The sequence below is a fragment of the Panicum virgatum genome, chromosome 9N, assembly GCF_016808335.1.
Source record: "Panicum virgatum strain AP13 chromosome 9N, P.virgatum_v5, whole genome shotgun sequence".
NCBI lineage: Eukaryota > Viridiplantae > Streptophyta > Magnoliopsida > Poales > Poaceae > Panicum > Panicum virgatum.
The window spans coordinates 62,485,579-62,502,627 of NC_053153.1; the positions used below are offsets into that span (position 1 = coordinate 62,485,579).

General features: G+C 47.8%; 1 protein-coding gene across 4 annotated transcripts; it reads right to left on the reverse strand.

Annotated features, from left to right (window-relative positions):
- Positions 1-530: 530 nt before the first annotated feature.
- On the reverse strand, positions 531-4,369 carry LOC120690706 (pyrrolidone-carboxylate peptidase-like). 4 transcript variants are annotated; one of them, XM_039973472.1, is made up of 5 exons: positions 3,900-4,369; positions 2,446-2,717; positions 1,587-1,691; positions 1,433-1,480; positions 531-1,027 (listed from the first exon to the last, which is right to left on the reverse strand). In XM_039973472.1, exons 2-5 carry the CDS (start codon positions 2,710-2,712, stop codon positions 782-784), a joined length of 666 nt encoding a protein of 221 aa, XP_039829406.1. In that variant the 5' UTR covers positions 2,713-2,717; positions 3,900-4,369; the 3' UTR covers positions 531-781. The 4 variants fall into 4 exon arrangements, with proteins under 4 accessions (XP_039829406.1, XP_039829403.1, XP_039829404.1 ...); XM_039973469.1 differs by having other exon boundaries at positions 2,446-2,761; positions 3,900-4,364; XM_039973470.1 differs by lacking the exon at positions 3,900-4,369 and adding an exon at positions 3,488-3,893 and having other exon boundaries at positions 2,446-3,077.
- Positions 4,370-17,049: the final 12,680 nt, after the last annotated feature.

Here is a 17,049-nt window from a genome sequence, read left to right on the forward strand (position 1 = left end):
GAATATATTATTGTCCATTAGTCTCAAGAATTTATGGTGGTAATCTGTTGATGTCAATGGAGTAGGTGTAATAAAGCTATCGATCGGGTGATTTAGGGATTCATATTGTTAGGTTTGGTTGCCCTTTATTCTGCACAGCAGAACCTGAAATCGGAGCAAAGATTGTGAGAAATAATGCACATGGGCTCCACACAGAACGTTGATAGATGATCTTGTTGATCAGGCTAAATAGCAATGACAAGACAACCGTATCTATAGCATCCTTTCAATAATTAGACTTGATTGTCACTAACGCCTTGATTGAAACATTGTTGAACTTTTAGGAGTTACGCTGCTTGTATTTAAGCATGCTAAAGGTTTCCTGAAATTGATCTTTTTTCTTCTTCAAAGACCAATGACTTTTTAAAAAAAAATCTTTTATTCGCTGATAAAATGGTTATCCGTTGATGGCTTCTGATAGGAACAGATCAACAAAGGAACTCACTCCTAAGCTGATCGCAAAACAAAGGACTCCTAGTCAGAAAAAAAAATGTTGTTCATAATGAGGAAATACACAAGTGCTGAATAGCATCAGGCAGTGAAACATTAGCTCTGAGAACATGCACACATGATCCATTTGGATATTTGGACATCAGGACCACATGGACATGCTTTCTAAGATAGTTTTTTATACACATTTTGGAGCACACATAATGCAATGAATGATTACTCATTCTTATTCACACCACTTGTAAATTGGGAACAATACACCATTGGAAGTGGACAGATCTATACCATTAGATTACTGTGATTTTAAGGAAGCGAGGACTTCAAGAAGGGAAGCAACAAATTGCATCTGAACTTCCTCATCAATTGCCGAGAAGAGGGGGAAATGAACGAAGAGTGACCTGATGCCATGTTTCTCTGCAAACCTAAGAGAGTGGTAATAGACATAGTTGCACACAAATCGACCAGCGTCATCTGAAGGTGTCACATCGTATCCCATTTGTTGGAGATATTTGCTTATTTCCTTCACTGGCAGTGTAGTCTGCTTGATCACGAAAGTAAAATGTAGTTCAGCTTATGCGCATGATAAGATAACTAACAGGTAGCAGGGAACAGAGGATGCAGATAAGCATTGACGTAAAAGCTGGAGAATGTTTGAGATAGTTCACAGAATTTTTCCTTGGCAAAACCTCCTTAGTGGGAACTTGTATAGTGAATTAGTGATTCATGAGGGTGGTGCATTGAAGATTGAAGTGATAGGTCTAAGTTTAACAAAGGAAAATCAATACTTAGAAATGAAAAAGGATGTAATTGCCTGACGGAAGACTTAGAAAAACAGAGGATTTGCACGATGGTAAGTTAACAACATGATGCAAAAACACAAATTTTCCAAATGAGATTACTAGAGATACCATATTGATTTTAAAAAGTAACGGTTAAAATATACCTGTCTTGCATGCAAGATGCTTCCATCAGATGACATGATAGGAACCCTCTGGAATGTAAAAAGAAAATGAATGATTGAATGTAAAGAAGTCACGAAGATAATAACGAGTGAATATGCTTGTATATGAAAATAACAAAGGTAAAAGGATAGGAACCTGTGGTTTCCATCCTAGCTCATCAGGGCAACGGAAAGTAGCTTCATTAACAGCTTGATTCTCAAGAGCAAACCTAAGTGAACCACTGTTGGCTCCAAAATGGAGCTGAAAAATGTTCCATAACCATAAATCATTTGGTTCAATTCGCATTCATGAATAAAGGAAAACATATTTAGCAATATGAAAATATTGCAGCATTATATCTTTTATTTAAACATGATTGTATTGAACCATGATTCTTATTTCTTAATAAATTCTAATTCAGAGCAAGAATGTTTAAACCCAGGATTCCATTAGTATAGATTTAAATCAACCAATATTATATCATTCTCCAACTGTGAATAATATAGTTCTTATATATGAGCAAGTGAAGTGGGTTTTACTACGAGAATTTAGAAAAATCACTGGCATCTGTTCCATACAAAAGCAAGACTGAAGGACACAATAGCATAAGCGCCTACCACATAATCCAAATTAGCATAATGTTTGATCATCACAAAGAAGTTCCATGATATTCTTCCAAATTAGAATCAACACCAACTTCTATGTAAATGGCCAATTTTTCAAAGCATGAGAAAGATGGTATATATATAGTTCCGACTTTGACTGCAGGAGAATACTCAAAGATGACATTGATTTCAAATTGAAAAGTTCAGCTCATGACGAAAGATGCTAGGCGGGGTGTTGTACTTCGCACACCACCACAAATTCACAATCTGTTTTCACCCTAAAGTGCAGTTATTTATTTACAAACTTAGGAATTTATCACAGGAAATTTATAAAATCGCTACTCCAAACTAGCTCGATTATTTCATAACTTTCTATACGGGTATATGATCGGGTGAAGGTGAGGTCTTACCAGAATTACTTGCTCTTGATTCAGTGTTCCATATTCCCGGTCCTGTACAGTTGACTCCAACAATTCATACAGTGGACCTAGTGCGCCCTGCCCGGCCGCCTCAAGGACAGTGCAGCTTCCAAGCACAAGTCCCTTGGGCAGCCCTCTCTTCTCCACAAAGGACCGGAGATTGCGCACGATTTTCTCGGTCGGGTTTTCTGCAACTCCATGGAACCTCTTGAATCCGGTCACATGAACGGTGACGGGAGAAGGCCCCTCGGAACCCATCTATCCTGTTATGCAACGTTGATCAGCAAAACTGGCTCTGGCGGACGACCTGGACAGAGCCCGGCTAATATATGTCAAGGTACTGCAGTCTGAAGGGGGAAAACATGTTTGTTGAGGTACGTACTGCAGATAGTTGCTGCAACTGCACAGCATGAATGCATTCACACTCACACATCCAACATGTGGGCTGTGCTAAGCAAGCTAATAATACATGTCATTCAGCAATGCCGTTGCCCAGAAGGAATTTAATTATGGGACGGATGAAAGTTGCCAAATGTGGTCCTAACCACCAGCTTATATCAACAAGTGACAGAAAAAAAGAAAGATATAATCAGGTATTTGGTTAGTTGTGTGATAGGCAGGACCTATGTTACAAGGATACTGGTACGGGTATTGGATACGATACGTATCGGATACGCGGATACGCACTTTCCTAAAAAACAATGATACGGGGATACGGCTAGGATAATTAATAATTATATATAAATATCACATAGATATTCAGCAAGTGAGATTTTACTTCCCCTATACTCATATGTGCAATACTTGCATGTCCATATAACATTACCTCTATAACTAGCCTTCTCTAAAAGCACAACTGATTCCACAAGGGGTTCTTCAGTTGCTGCTCATCTAGTTCTATTGCAGCAAGTTCATCATTTTGTATCTCTTACTACCAAAACAGCATTTGGGTGGGCTGATTACTGCTTTGGGATACGGATACGGATACGGATACGCCACCTACTAGGAGTATCCGCGTAAGAGAGGGCAGGACGCCACGGAGCGGCAAAGCCATCCTGCAAGGGACTCTGACTCAGACGTCGCCCAGAGTCTGAAACTTATAATGATAAAAGCCACGACTTGAATGGGTGGCCACCCATTTTTTCTATCTTTAACCGGAGCTCACCCTCAGCGAGTTCGATTGCCCGAACAGCTAAGCATGGAAACACAGAGAAATAACGCAAGCTAATTTCTGTTCTCGTCGCGTGATTCTTAGACCTGTAGCAGTGCAGGTCTGTAGCAGCGCAGGTTTGTAGCAGCGTGCCAGCCCAAGCCGCCGCCACCATCATCGATGACTAGACCTCAGAACCCATACATAATAACACTGGGATTTCTCCCCGTTCTACCAAGCGAAATTGAATAATTCCCCACATGAGAGCAGCAGGACCGAACAGCCATCCACTCACCTCGGGACAGGGAAGCCCAGCGGGGCGGCGAAGGAGCTCCTCCTCCTCCTGCTGCAGGCTGCAGGGGTTCAGTGCGCCGCAACAACTCGCTCTCGCAATCGGAGACGGACGGGGTGGGGGGAGGAAGCAGCAGACACGGAAGAAAGAAAAGAGCTTTGGCTAGCGCCGGCCGCGGCCGCCGGGTCCGCCCAGCTGCCTCCTTATTAAAGCGCGCGAGCGGACGGCCGGGCCCGCAGAACAGCGACAGGGGGGGCTACGGCGGGGCCCCGCGTGTCGGCGGCGATTCGACGGAGGATAAGCAGGAGGGGGCAAGGGGGGAAGAGAAGAACGGAAGCGGCTGCTGAGCTGAGAGACTGCCAGCGTGCCGGCGGCGGGACGGCGGCCTCTGTCCGCGGCGCCGCCCGCGGCCGCCTCTGGTTTTGCGGGGCCAGGTCTCCTTCCTACCGACGCCCTGGACGCCACGACGCACGCAGGCGCTGCGGATTTCCGAAACCGCATGGCGCCCGGCCGCGGCTTCCTATCTCCTTGTTTGTTAGTTAGACGTGGAAAAGTTTGACAAATAGCTTGGGTGTGTGAGGCTCTCCGCTCTCGTCACTCTCTAAATTCACTTTCTAAAAAGAATATTTCTGCCTGGTCATTAAGATTATCCTCTCTATATTCAGTTTCTCCGCATTCATTCACTCTCTAAATTTCTACTCTATACCAACTACCACGAGTGGGGCCCACGTGTCATAATTATTTTTCCTTTTTTACCCCCCTCCCCACTCTCTCTCTCCCACCGCGGCCCCTCTCTCTCCCTCCGCCACCGCGCACCTCCTCCCCCGACCACCACCACCGGCCACCTCCTCCGGCCTCCGCCGCTGTCCACCTCCTCCTCCGGCGGCAGGCCTCGCGACGCGGCGACGAGATCCGGGCGCGGAGGCCGAGGCCCGCGCGGCCGGTGCCCGAGCGGGCCCGCGCTCCGCCCCTACCCCCGTGGCCATGGTGGCGGCGCTCCCCGACCCTGCTCGAGCGGCGGCGGGCCGACTCCGGGCGGAGCGGATCCCGGTGCGGCTGCGGAGCTCACCTTCCCGGCGCGCCCGTGGGACGGCCGCTCGCCCCTGCCCGCCCTCGAGCTCCCCGGACACGTCGCGGCGGGGGAGCAGCAGGGCGGAGCGGCAGCCATGGCAGGGCGGCCGGACCCCGAAACGCGGCGAGGCAGCAGCGGGCGCACCTTCCTCCCCACCGGTCGCACTTCCCTCCTCCCTCTCCGCGCGCGGGTCCCCTGACCCCTGCTCGAGCGGCGGTGGCCATGGGCGAGGGTTGGCGGCCGGCCATGGGCGAGCGCGGTGGCGGCCATGGGCGAGCGCCGCATCACCCCCTCGCCTCGCGGCTCTTGGCGGAGGGCCTCCCGGCGGAGCGTGGGCCCGGGCCCCGACGGCGGGCTCCCCCGTCCTTGCCCCTGCTCGGCCACGGCCACGGTGGGGTGGCCCCTGCTCGAGCTCCGCCCCCGGCGGTGGGGGAGCACGCACGGCCGGGCCCCCGGCGTCGAGGCGGGGCGCGCGCTGCGGCGTCGAGGCGGGCTCCCGGCGTCGGGGCGGGGCGCGCACGGCGGCGGGGCGGCCTCATGCTCCGGCCCGCTGGCGAGCAGGGGCGGGTGCGCGCGGCGGCCGCCGCCCCGGCTCCCTCCGCTCACGCCGGCACCTCCTCTCGGCCACTCCTCCCCGACCTCCTCATTCCCCCTCCTCCCAGATCCCAGCGGCGGCGGCGGAGGCCGTGGCCGCGAGCACCGCAGAGGCGCAGGGCCCTACCCCCGGCGAGCGGCCCGGCCTCCCTCGCCGAGCGGCCGCGGTGAGGCGGGACCATTGCCGGCGCTCCTCCTCCCCCTCCTACTCTGGCGACCAGATCCAGGCGCCGCCGGTGGAGGGGCCACGGCGGGCGGAACGGCCGCGGCGTGCATGAGCTGTGGCGGCCGGCGGGCCGAGCGAGACAGCTGCGCGCGCGGCAAGGCAGGCCTGCTCGAGCTCGGATGCCAGGGCGGGCCTTGAGCTCGGGCCGCGGCGGCGCCCTCGAGCTGCGGCGGCGCGCGCGAGGAAAGGCCCTGGCGGGGACCAGGGGCACGGCGCCGTGGAGGAGCAGCTGGGGTGGTTGGAAGGAATGGCGCGAGGTGCCGGGGCCCGCGCCACGTCGGTGCGTTGCGAACGAGCGCTACCTGCGCTGGATTTGGCGAGCGGAGTCTCGCCCGCAACGACACAGAGTGCTTTAGCGCGCCCCGCTGCAGCTCATTTCTCTGTAAATTGGTACTGCACAGTGGTGGAGTACCGCATACAGAGCCCCGCTGCGGGCAGCCTGACGAGCCCTATGTTTTCTACTCCACGACTCTTCTTGCGCCACGTCTGGGCAGTCTCATTTCAGCAGAAAACTCTGACATGTCCTGCCCCACATGCTCAGAAGTAATTAATCTACAACAAGCGTGCAGCAATACTTTATTTTGCACTGCAATCCCTCTCAACTTTATTTGTAACTCATACCAATCTGCTAGTTCAAAAAGGCTGAAGAAGCTTCTAAAACCTAGTTGCCAGCAACCTCACTCTATACTGAGATCTATATTGTTGGACAAATTTGATACAATCCGAAGAACTCAATCTTCAAAGCATACTCACCTATCCATGTAGGGGTATTAATTGGTGACCCTTAGGTGTCCCTCCAACCCTCTTTAGTTTAAAATTTTATACTAATGGATTTTCAAAATGAGATATCAATTTAAAGAATTAGTACAAAATTTTGAATTAAAGAGAGTTAGAGGTGCACCTAAAGATCACTCATTTGCACCCCTATATCCATGTATCCTCCTATAACCTTGGGTGAGTACTACTGCGAATCTATACCAATCCGCCAAACTGGTACCACTTCCTAATCATGAATATGCTCACCCGTGGATTGACCCAGACAATTTGGTAGGCTGAAAATGCTCTTTTGCCCCTCCTAACTATGCGATATTTCCTACTCCCTTCGGCCTGAAATGCAAGGTATTTTATTTGTCTTAAGTCAAAGTAGATTACGTTTGAATAAAGTTATAGAAAAAATATTAACATCTAACACATCAATAAGTAAATTATTGAAAATATATTTCATAATAGATCTCAAATATTATTTTTTTATAAATTTGGTCAAACTTCCAGCACTTCAATATGATAATTTCGACGAAGAAAGGCACTTGTAGGTCTGATATGAAGATCTCAAGAATTTGCAGTGGATTCAAATTCAATTCACTGTTTAGGTTCAGTGTAGCCCAACAATACATTAGAGGCAAAGTTGCAGTGCAGGAATAGGTGCTCAAGTGTTTATTCCACTCCTGCATTAGAAACTGCACAATTATAATCCTTAAGAAACATGTTTCTTCTTCTTAGTAAATTCCTTATGCTGAGCCGGTCCTTTAGCAAGAGCTAAAAGAAAATTTTATGCTTTAACTGATAGCAATATTTCCACACTGGAGGAGTTTCAATATGACCTTTTAGATGTTTGTAAGCTTAACATGAGTAATCAGGGACCCAAATATGTGTGCAAACATCATTTTCAGTAGATGCAGGCAAGCTAACTAGCAGATTCAGAAATTATGTATACTGATTAAAAGCTACATATGGGAGAGGAATGTGGAAGATAATGTAAAAATAGGACATGGATATTGCCTTTTGCACAGAAAGACATCTATTCCTTGCAAATAAATGCTGCTCAGGGAATTGTAGTTTAGGAAGCAAACCATTCCCAATGTTCTATCAAAGGTACACTACAATGTTTTATCCCTAATGCCAGCTACCATTGCAACACCACTAATTCGGATGCGATAGGTAGGTCGCATTGCAACCTCTCTTTAAAATAGTGGCAATATGTGACTATATTGCTACGAATTAATCGTGTTGCAATATGTGTGTCTTTCATTGCAAGAGGAAGATGCTACCGCAACCATTTTATGATTGTGTTGCAATTAGTTGGGAGTAATGCCACCACACTTTGGAGTTGCAATTATTTGGTGCTATTGCAACTATATTAGATTTGGTTGCTTTTGCGTGGAACTATTGCCACGATTCTTTTAGGTTGCAACAATATTTGGTGGTGTTGCAATAAGTGGTTATTGTAACAAATATTATCAATGGATGCAATAACATAATTATATTGCTACAGTTTTTTGTGCCTGTCATAGTATTCAATGGTGTTGCAATTGCTAGGCATTTATTGCAAGGAAAAATGTTAAACCGTTGTCATAATCACTGCGTTCGGCTGGTCTCCAGCCTCCAATCCCTACAGTATTTCTCTCTCACATCATTCCAGCTCCAGCCTCCAGCCACCAGCCAAGTAACAGTATTTTTCTCTCACATCACTCCAGCTCCAGCCTCCAGCTCCAGCCTGCCGAACAGGGTGAATATGTTTCTATTTCACAACTATTTATTTGTGCTATTATAGACACTTAGGCGTGAAACTTTTTGGATTTTGGTACTATAGCACTTTCGTTGTTATTTGCCAATTAATGTCCAATCATGGATTAATTAGGCTTAAAAGATTCGCCTCGTGCTAACCAGCTAAACTGTGTAATTAGTTATTTTTTCAAGTGCATTTAATGCTCCATGCATGTGTCCAAAGATTGGATGTGATGGGTACTGTTCGAAAAAATTTGGAAACTAAAAAGGACCTTATATGTAGTGGGCCTTTGGGTAGGAGCTCATGGCCGTGCGGCCCGTGAGACTGCACAGGCTTAGTAGGAGCCCATTTTTCTATCTTGCTAATTTACAGCTTAGTAGTATATTAATAATTTACTAATAATAATTTTTAATTTCATGGTGTATACTGTATTTTAAATTTTATAGTGTAGACTAAATCGTGGATCAAAAGTTCTATTATTGGGATATAGAGTGGTCTAGAAAGAAAAATTCCATGCATTACATTCATATCCATTGATTTCTTTGCATGTTTCTTTGTATGCAACAAATAAATACACGAGCAAGGAGGCTGATTGGACGATTCCAGCTCAATAATTAATTGTAATTGGTCGGGAACGCAAAGCGAGCGGCAGCGGCAGAGCGAGCGTCTGCGCTATCCGTTTCGGCCGTCTGCCTTTTCTTATTTATTAGGGAGAAAATTCTATATTTGATAATACTAAAATTACTAATTACTTCCTTAGTCTTTCAAAGTAAAAAGGTTTCCTATTTAACACTAGTTTGAATTTTATAGCTAAATTGACACTACCATCCATTTGAAGCAGAAACGGTGTTAAGTGGCTACTGGAAAGACTATTTTACTCCTGAACTTCGTTCAACAAATAGAAGTTCGTTTGCCATATCCACATGTTAGTGGGCTAAAAAAACTCAGAAATCATCAAATCAGTGAACCGTGGACTGCAATGGACTGCGGCGCGCATGAGGAAACCCATTTCACGTTTGCTTATCAGCATGCAAACGACGTGCCGGAGCCGCGCGAGTGGCCGGCGGCGGTGAGACCGGCGGCCTGCTGCGAGCGAGCCGCGCGAGTGGGCGGCGGCGCTGAGACCGGCGGCCTGCTGCGAGCGAGCCGCGGGTGCGGCCGGTGGCGCCATGCAACCCCGCATCGCCAAAACTGACGCCCCGGCCGTGGTGGTGAGCGTCCGATCGCGTATTGAAGTGTGCTCGCGAGAGAATATTTAAAAATGATACAATATCAGTTTGAGGAGGTTAATAACATTTTTATTATATCAGATGGCACATCACCATACAACTCTACGCAGAAGTGAGCAGTGAAGCGCCACTATCGCGAGGATAACAACTAACACCCACACAACGATATTAACGGAAAGGGGGTCATCAGAGTCTTGCGCCATACGGAACTTCCTGCGGGTGACCCTATCCACATGCAAGGTTGGGTGCATGACGGAACCTCTACTCGACGTCTTCGGGAATGAAGTCTGGGTTTTCCTCTGTAAAAGGTGCATGTGACCACACCATAACTCGCCCAGTACCGTGGGCACGGCTATTCGAATAGATTCTTAACTCTGCAGAGGTGTGCAACTTTACCCACAAGCGGGGTACCACAGTACGATCACCTTAATGTCGATGCAGATCCCAACCAAGTCATTACCCACCTTAGCTAGACCTGACTAGCCACCACGGGATCTACCAAGGAGTCATCGACCTATCACCGAGGTATAACCGGGGCATAAGTCACACAGAGCATATCCCTTCTCCTTGGTCACCCGTTGCTCTCAGCTCTCCTGATGACTATCAGACTAACTAGTGGGGTTTATGCTAAGCCATTGCTCATTCAACGGTCGAGTGGTTTGCATGATAGTAAAGTTAGATGAGACGACACACCAACTCGATCCTTAATTATGACAAGATGGATATCTCCCTTCCTTGCTTAACCACACAGGTTAGAGCACACCAATTGGCAAATCACACAGAAGTGTCATCCATCCCGTCTATACTCATCTTTCGAAAATTTCACATTTTCCATTCCCACACACACTCACACATTTTTTTTATAAAATAAGTTTATCGTGTTTAAGGTCCTAAGCGTTCTAGCAGCGATTAACGTCCAAGCACATCACATTCAGATATTAATCTAGGTGGTCAAGGAATGATTATAACAAATCAAGGGGTGGCTATCCAATCATATTTTCAGCAGGCAAAACATATGCAGTTTTGTAAAACAGGCTAATGGGTTGTGTTTATAAAACTGGGACAAAACATGCATCAAAGGATGAGATTGAACTTGCCGTCTTCAAAGACTTCCGGAAAGTCCTGATCGAGGTACTATCCTTCGGGTTCGGGGTCGCGGAACTGGTCCTCGTTTGCTTGCTCGGAGTACTTCTCATCGACGGGTTCTCCCTCGTTCACACCGTGATCTACGACGCATACAAACAAACACACAATCAAGAAAAAGAAATGAAAGTTTTATCGCTGAGCTCGATTCGGAAACAATTAAAATATAGATATATGAGTAATATTTTTGGGCGATTTCCTAATGGCATGGTCAAAACTATGTTAAGATTGGCGCGGTAAAGTTTCAGGTCGATCAGAGATTGTTTGGCGCATTAAATGATAAGTCAATGTGGTGTCTAAACAAGGGTCCAGGGACTTGTTTATAATTAGTTTTGAGATAACAGGGACTTGGTTGGAATTTTAGCAAACATCGGGCCACTCTGGAAAAGTGTAGGGGTATATTGTAGACTAAGTTTATAGTGGAAGGGTTTATTTGTGAATAAAAAAAGTAGACAAGGGCCCTTTTGTAAAAAAAATATAAATGGTGGGGGTTCTTAATTAAAATGGAAGGAGAGGATTTAAAGGCAAAATAGCCCTTCATCTCCCTCCTCTCGACACAGAGTAGGGGAGGAGGCACTGGGCGCCGGCGGCCGCCCTCGTCGGCGGCCCAAGGCACGGAGGCGGCCGGGGTCAGGGTGAAAAGGGAGAGGGGCCCACGGGAGATCGAACCCCCCCTAATTTGGGCGGAGGCGGCCCGTGGAGGTGGCGCCACGGCGGCGGGCGGCGGCGGCTAGTGGCGGCGTTGCGGGCGCGGAGAAGGAACCAGCGGCGGCAGGCGAGCTTGAGGGAGTGGAGGGAGTCCTACCTTGGCCCTTGGCCCGGGTGGGGAGGAGGCGAGGCGCTTCGGTCACGGGAGCGGGCGGCGGCGGGCAGCAGAGTACGTGGCGGCGGTGCTACGGGCTAGGGGAGGGAGCATGCTGTGGTGGAGGCGGTTGTGGCGCGGGGGGTCCCTTTATAGGGCGAGTAAGGCGGTGGAGGGGAGGAACGCGGCGGTGGCACGCCGGCGGGCTCGGCGGAGCGCCATTAATGGCGTGGGGGCAACTGCTGTGCTTGCCGGGGTTGCGGAGCGGCGTGAGCACCAAGGGCGTTGGCGTGCACGTGGAGGAGGGGTCCTGTTGCTGCTGGGCTTGTCGCCGCGCGGCTCGAGCGACGAGGCAGCGGCGCAGTGCGCAAGCAGTGCACGTACGGCGGCGCGAGCGGCGAGACGGCCAGGCGACGTGACAAGTCCGGCAGCGGCGAGCGGCACGGCCGCGTGGAGCGCGTGCGCGTGTGCGTGGACGGGAGGGTGGCGGTGAGCGGCTTGGCAGCATGCGATGCGCGGCAGAGTGGCGCGGCGAGCGGCGGGAGGCGCGGCAGCGTGGGGCACGCATGGGCAGCGGACGCGCGCGTGCCGCGCGTGGAGACGGCCAGGAGCGGCGCCGAGGCAGGTGCGCGCGTGGGCGGGCTGCCCTGCAGCGCACGGGGGAGGAGAGAGGGAAGGAAGGGAGGAGGAGAAAAGAAAAGAAGGAAAATGGAAAAAGAAAAAGAGAAAGAAAAAAAAGAAGGAGAGAGAGAAAGAGAGAAAGGGAGAAAGGGAGAGAGAGCGAGCGCACGCCGGCGGGATTCACGGTCGGCGGTCGCGCGTGGGCGACACGCAGCCGAGCGGCAAGGAAAGGGACGGCGGAAAACTCTGATTAGGGTTTAGGGTTAATTGGGCTCAACGATGAAAAATTATTTTTAGCGCGTGTTTTAATTTAGTAGATTTTTCGGAATGTCACACGTGCCGCGACCGAGCTAAGTGAGTGGCCGTCGGCGTGCGAGCGAGCTGCGCGTGTGGCTGGGGCTGGCGGTGCCGAGACCGATGGGCATGTGACAGGCCGGCGGCGCCGGCGCCAAGTGTCCGAAACAATGGATCGAGAAACGGGAACGAGAAACGCGATACATTATTTTTAAAAAATCTGAGACGAGAAGGATATAATCGTTGGCGTTCGTTCGAGAATTCCAGCTGGTTTGGGAACGATCGTGACTCTATTTACAAATATAATAAGTAATAATAAATACTGCATCTTTTTTTGAGGAGTAAATACTGCATCTTTTTTTTGAGGAGTAAATACTGCATGTATCTCTCGAGGAGTCGAGGCCACTTTGTTCTCACAACCCAGGAACTCCCTACAAGCCAAGCCCAACAACAGCTCTTCTATCTTCCCAAGTGAGCAGGTCTTATCCTTTCCCATCGACTCCTTATCTCACCTAGGGTTTCTCTTACCGAACGGTCCGGCCAAACCGGCCGGGTCCGGTACCGGTATACCGGACCGGTTTGGCCGGAAACCGGTCGGTACCGGTCGAAGTCAAATTTGAATTCAAATTTTGCAGTGCAAACGGTTCGTACCGGTATACCGGTCGGTTTGATCGGTATACCGGCCGGTTTGATTCGTAACCGGCCAAATTCAAATTTTTTTCTTTTTGGTTTAAATTCAAATGCCCGCAAAGTATACTAAATGAATGTTTGTATAATATGTTTTAGTCTAAATGAACCCTCCAATCCTTTTTTACTACTTTTACATTATATTTGTATACTTTTGTATGCACGTTTTTTTTATTTAACTTCAAATCCCCGCAAACTATACTAAATGAACGAATTTTTAAGAAAATTTGACATCATTAGATTCGTCGCACATTGAAGTATTTTTAAGATTTTTTTATTTTTTTAAATTTAAATTTGAATTTGGACCGGTTTGGTACCGATCCAAACCGAAACCGGGCCGGACCGGTAACCGGTCAAACCGGACCGGTTCCCCGGTTTGGTGAACCCTGATCTCACCTCCACTCCTTCAGGCTTATCTTCTTCCTTCACGCGTTCCCGTACGTCACCTATCATTGGGTCCAACAATCCTCTGTCTTTGGATCCTAGGTCCTGGACTGGTGAGCGAGCCGCGCGCGCGGCCTTCCTTGCGCCGTCGCTGCCTTTCATTACGAGAGCTAATGGGCCAAATATTCAAAGACCTAATAAGAGGCACCAAACAATAGTATTTGGCCCATCTTGTTTCCTCCTGTTGCCTGTTGCATCACGAGAGCTGCTGGTTCCGTCCTTCTTTTTCCGCGGCCGCAGGCAGCGATCGTCTTGTCGCCTCGCACGCGTGGGCGAGGCTCCCGGCTCCCCCCTCCACAGCTCCGCTGCTTCATGTGCAAGGACGACTGCGGCTTGCAAAGCGATCGAATTGATACCTTCCCCGTTGGTTGGACAACCACGTGCTCAACCTAAACTTCAAGCCGTACCCACCACGTGTTTAAGCCAAACTTGAAGCCGTACCGATCACGTCCCATCCAATTGATATTTTAATTAAATTGTGTTGTGCAATGACACAAGAAATGCTTAATGATGACTTTACAAGAAATGCCAAATGATGACTTTGAGCGCAAAGAGTGCATCAAGCAGCCAACCTTTACTAGTTTGAGTACTGCGTGTATCTAAGCCTAGTTTCATATTGGACAGTTTTATTGAGCAAATTTTGGTTTCATACCTGTCTACATACTTTATTTTGACCGTATATTCTTGTTCTAAAAAAATTATTGGTATGACAATATTATCTGATGCAACTTCACAATAATTATTTGTCGTGGACAACAACAACCAAAACAATGTGGCAAAACACCTTATAACAACAAAATATTATGCGTGGCAATAGGATCTCCAACATATATACCAACAAAATAGTAAACGTGGCAATAGGGAGTCCAACTATATACTAACCAAATATTTAGTGTGGGAATACCATGCTCCACCTATACGAACCAAGCATTTACTGTGCCAACAGAGGGTTTCAACTATAACAATCAAACGTTTATCGTGGCAATAGAGGGTCCACCTATAGCAGCCAAGCATTGATCGTGGCAATAGAGGATTTCCCTAGGACCATGCTTTTGATGTGTGACAATATAGTCTATTGCAGCATCTGTTTTTGTTGCTAGGACTCCCTTCAAGGGCTAATCCTTGAGTTGTTTGAGCTAGGGCTTGGGAGAGAGCAAGATTGAGGTGTAAGACTTGACCCTCTAAGTGACAAGGCAGCCAAGTTCATCTCAAGAGCACTAGAAGCATCTCCTTTTGGTCAATTCGTGTTACTCTTGAAGCTTGCTTCTAGACGGTTAGGTGTCGCCCATGGAGCGTCCCCTCATGTATGTGCTCCCTCAGGAAGTTTGTATTAACCCATTCTTGGTGGACATTCATAGTAAGTGACTCAATCCTCCTTAGTGGTCGATTGAGGGAGGTAAAGGGTTAGTGGACAACCTTGTTCTTTGTGAGCTCCTTAACGGAGACGTAGCTTCCTTAGTGCAAGTGAACTTGGGGAACAAATCTCGTGTCACTTTGTTCTTATTTAGTTCTTGTTGACCTAGAACTTGTTTTTTCCCGATCTACGTTCTCTTGTTGTTTCCTTGTGCGAGACCTCCTGCATGTTACTCCAGGACATAGGGCTGAACTTCTGATTCAAACAGGTTTTGGAGTTTCAACACAAATTTTGAATCTCGCTTGAGTTCTTTGTCATGTCGGAAGTCGACCAGGTGTCGGAAGTTCTGATCGATCGGAACTTCCTAAACTAGGTCGGAAGTTCCGACGAATTTAATATTTGCGGAGAATTTTTCAGGTTCGCCTATTTACCCCCCCTCTCCCTTTAGGCATCAGCAAGATCCTTCCAAGGTGGCCCTGCTGATCAAGTTTGAACAGTACTAATCATTCTGTAGTGGCTGATGGGAACTGTTGATATGTGTGACTCGATGGGATTGTATGTGTCGTGTGGTTAGTTTTTTCTTGCAAGGATTAATCGAATCAATTCACCGCCGCTCTCGGATAAGAGAACCTTGATCACCGGGTCACAAAGTAGAAAAGAAGTAAAAATGAATGGTGTGAAATTGTTGTTGTTCACTATTGTTGTTATTTAATTAATTCTTTTCCACTGTTAATGTTTCAACTATGTTGCAAATATAGAAACTAGTATATCTCATGTCAACTTGTGCTAAAATCTTGAAAATAAGGTTTCACTGATAGTAGCTTTTTGACAAAACAAATCCACCATGCAAAAGTCTTGCATCCTAGGAGTCAGTTAACTATATACCACTAGTCGGGTAAGTCTTGATGGGTATTAGATGCTCAGGATTTGTTTCTCGAATTATTCCAAGCCCCGATAACGTAGATTTCTATCATTGGTGCGTTGAGTTCATCCGCCTTGATGCGAAAGGTCGGGGAATCGTTGAACCCGATGCTTAGTCGTTGATGGTGAATCTCAGGTTGCACATGTGTGGACTGCTTGTGCGATCCATCACTCGCGCTTCATGTATCGTAGTTGCAGGGTTTTATTTACGCCAACTTTTATTTAAATTTTAGTTGAATTTGCAAATTATTTATATATTCGAACTTGGTTTATAAAACTAAATTTACTAGACTATGTATTATATTGTAACTGTAAGAACTCTGACATATTTGTACTATTTGTGCTCACCTTCGAGTGAGAGTTCCAATGTTTGTTTCGGTCGGTGAAATCAGTGGTTAAATCGTGTACCTGACAGAATGTTGAATTACAGCATTTAATTTTAAGTGCGAGTTGACCGGATTAACTATTCAAATGATGGTTATAGCATACTTAAATCGGTTTAATTCGAAAGGTTCTGAATAAACAATGGCCTTGATTAGTATACGGTGCAGAACAACGCTCGCTAACTAAGCTGTGTGTAGCTTCCGGTTCAAAAAAAAAGCTGTGCGGTAGCTCCTTGCTCCGCGGCGTTTGGCTTCGCTCCAACAATCTCACACCATTCTTATTGTTCTTCTCCAACTCAACTCGTCTCCGAGGAGGGTGTTGCAATGTATTCCCCGTGTCTTAGGGACTCGCGCGCCACCACCCTGCCGTACCCCGATGATCCACGGATGCACGTCCCGGACCAAGGTTAAAAAACAAAAGCCTCTTATCCACTATCGCTGCATCTGTTTCGACGAGGGATCGTAAACACCACGAGATCATTCCCCTTGTAAAAGACATACACATACAGATCGATGCAGAGATATTACATACGGTAAATAGTGTAAGAGCATCTCCAAGAGTTTGATATCTCAACTTAGCATACTTCTTTTTTTGGCAAATGAAGAAAAAACAGCCTCCAACAATTTGGCAATTAACTTGGTATTTTTGGCAACTTAGCAAATTGAGCCTCTCCCACGCGCTGACGTGCATATATGCGCGCGCGCAAGCAGCTTGGCATCGCGGTCCTGGCGTCGCCGCGATTCACGGTATTCTTCTCTGCGGTGGATCAGGCATACCCAGCTCTGGCCGTTTGGCCACCTTGACCATGCTCTTGCTCGACGATGCCGGCGGAGCCCTTGCAGGAGAGGCCGAGGCATGCCCACGTGAACCGGCTCC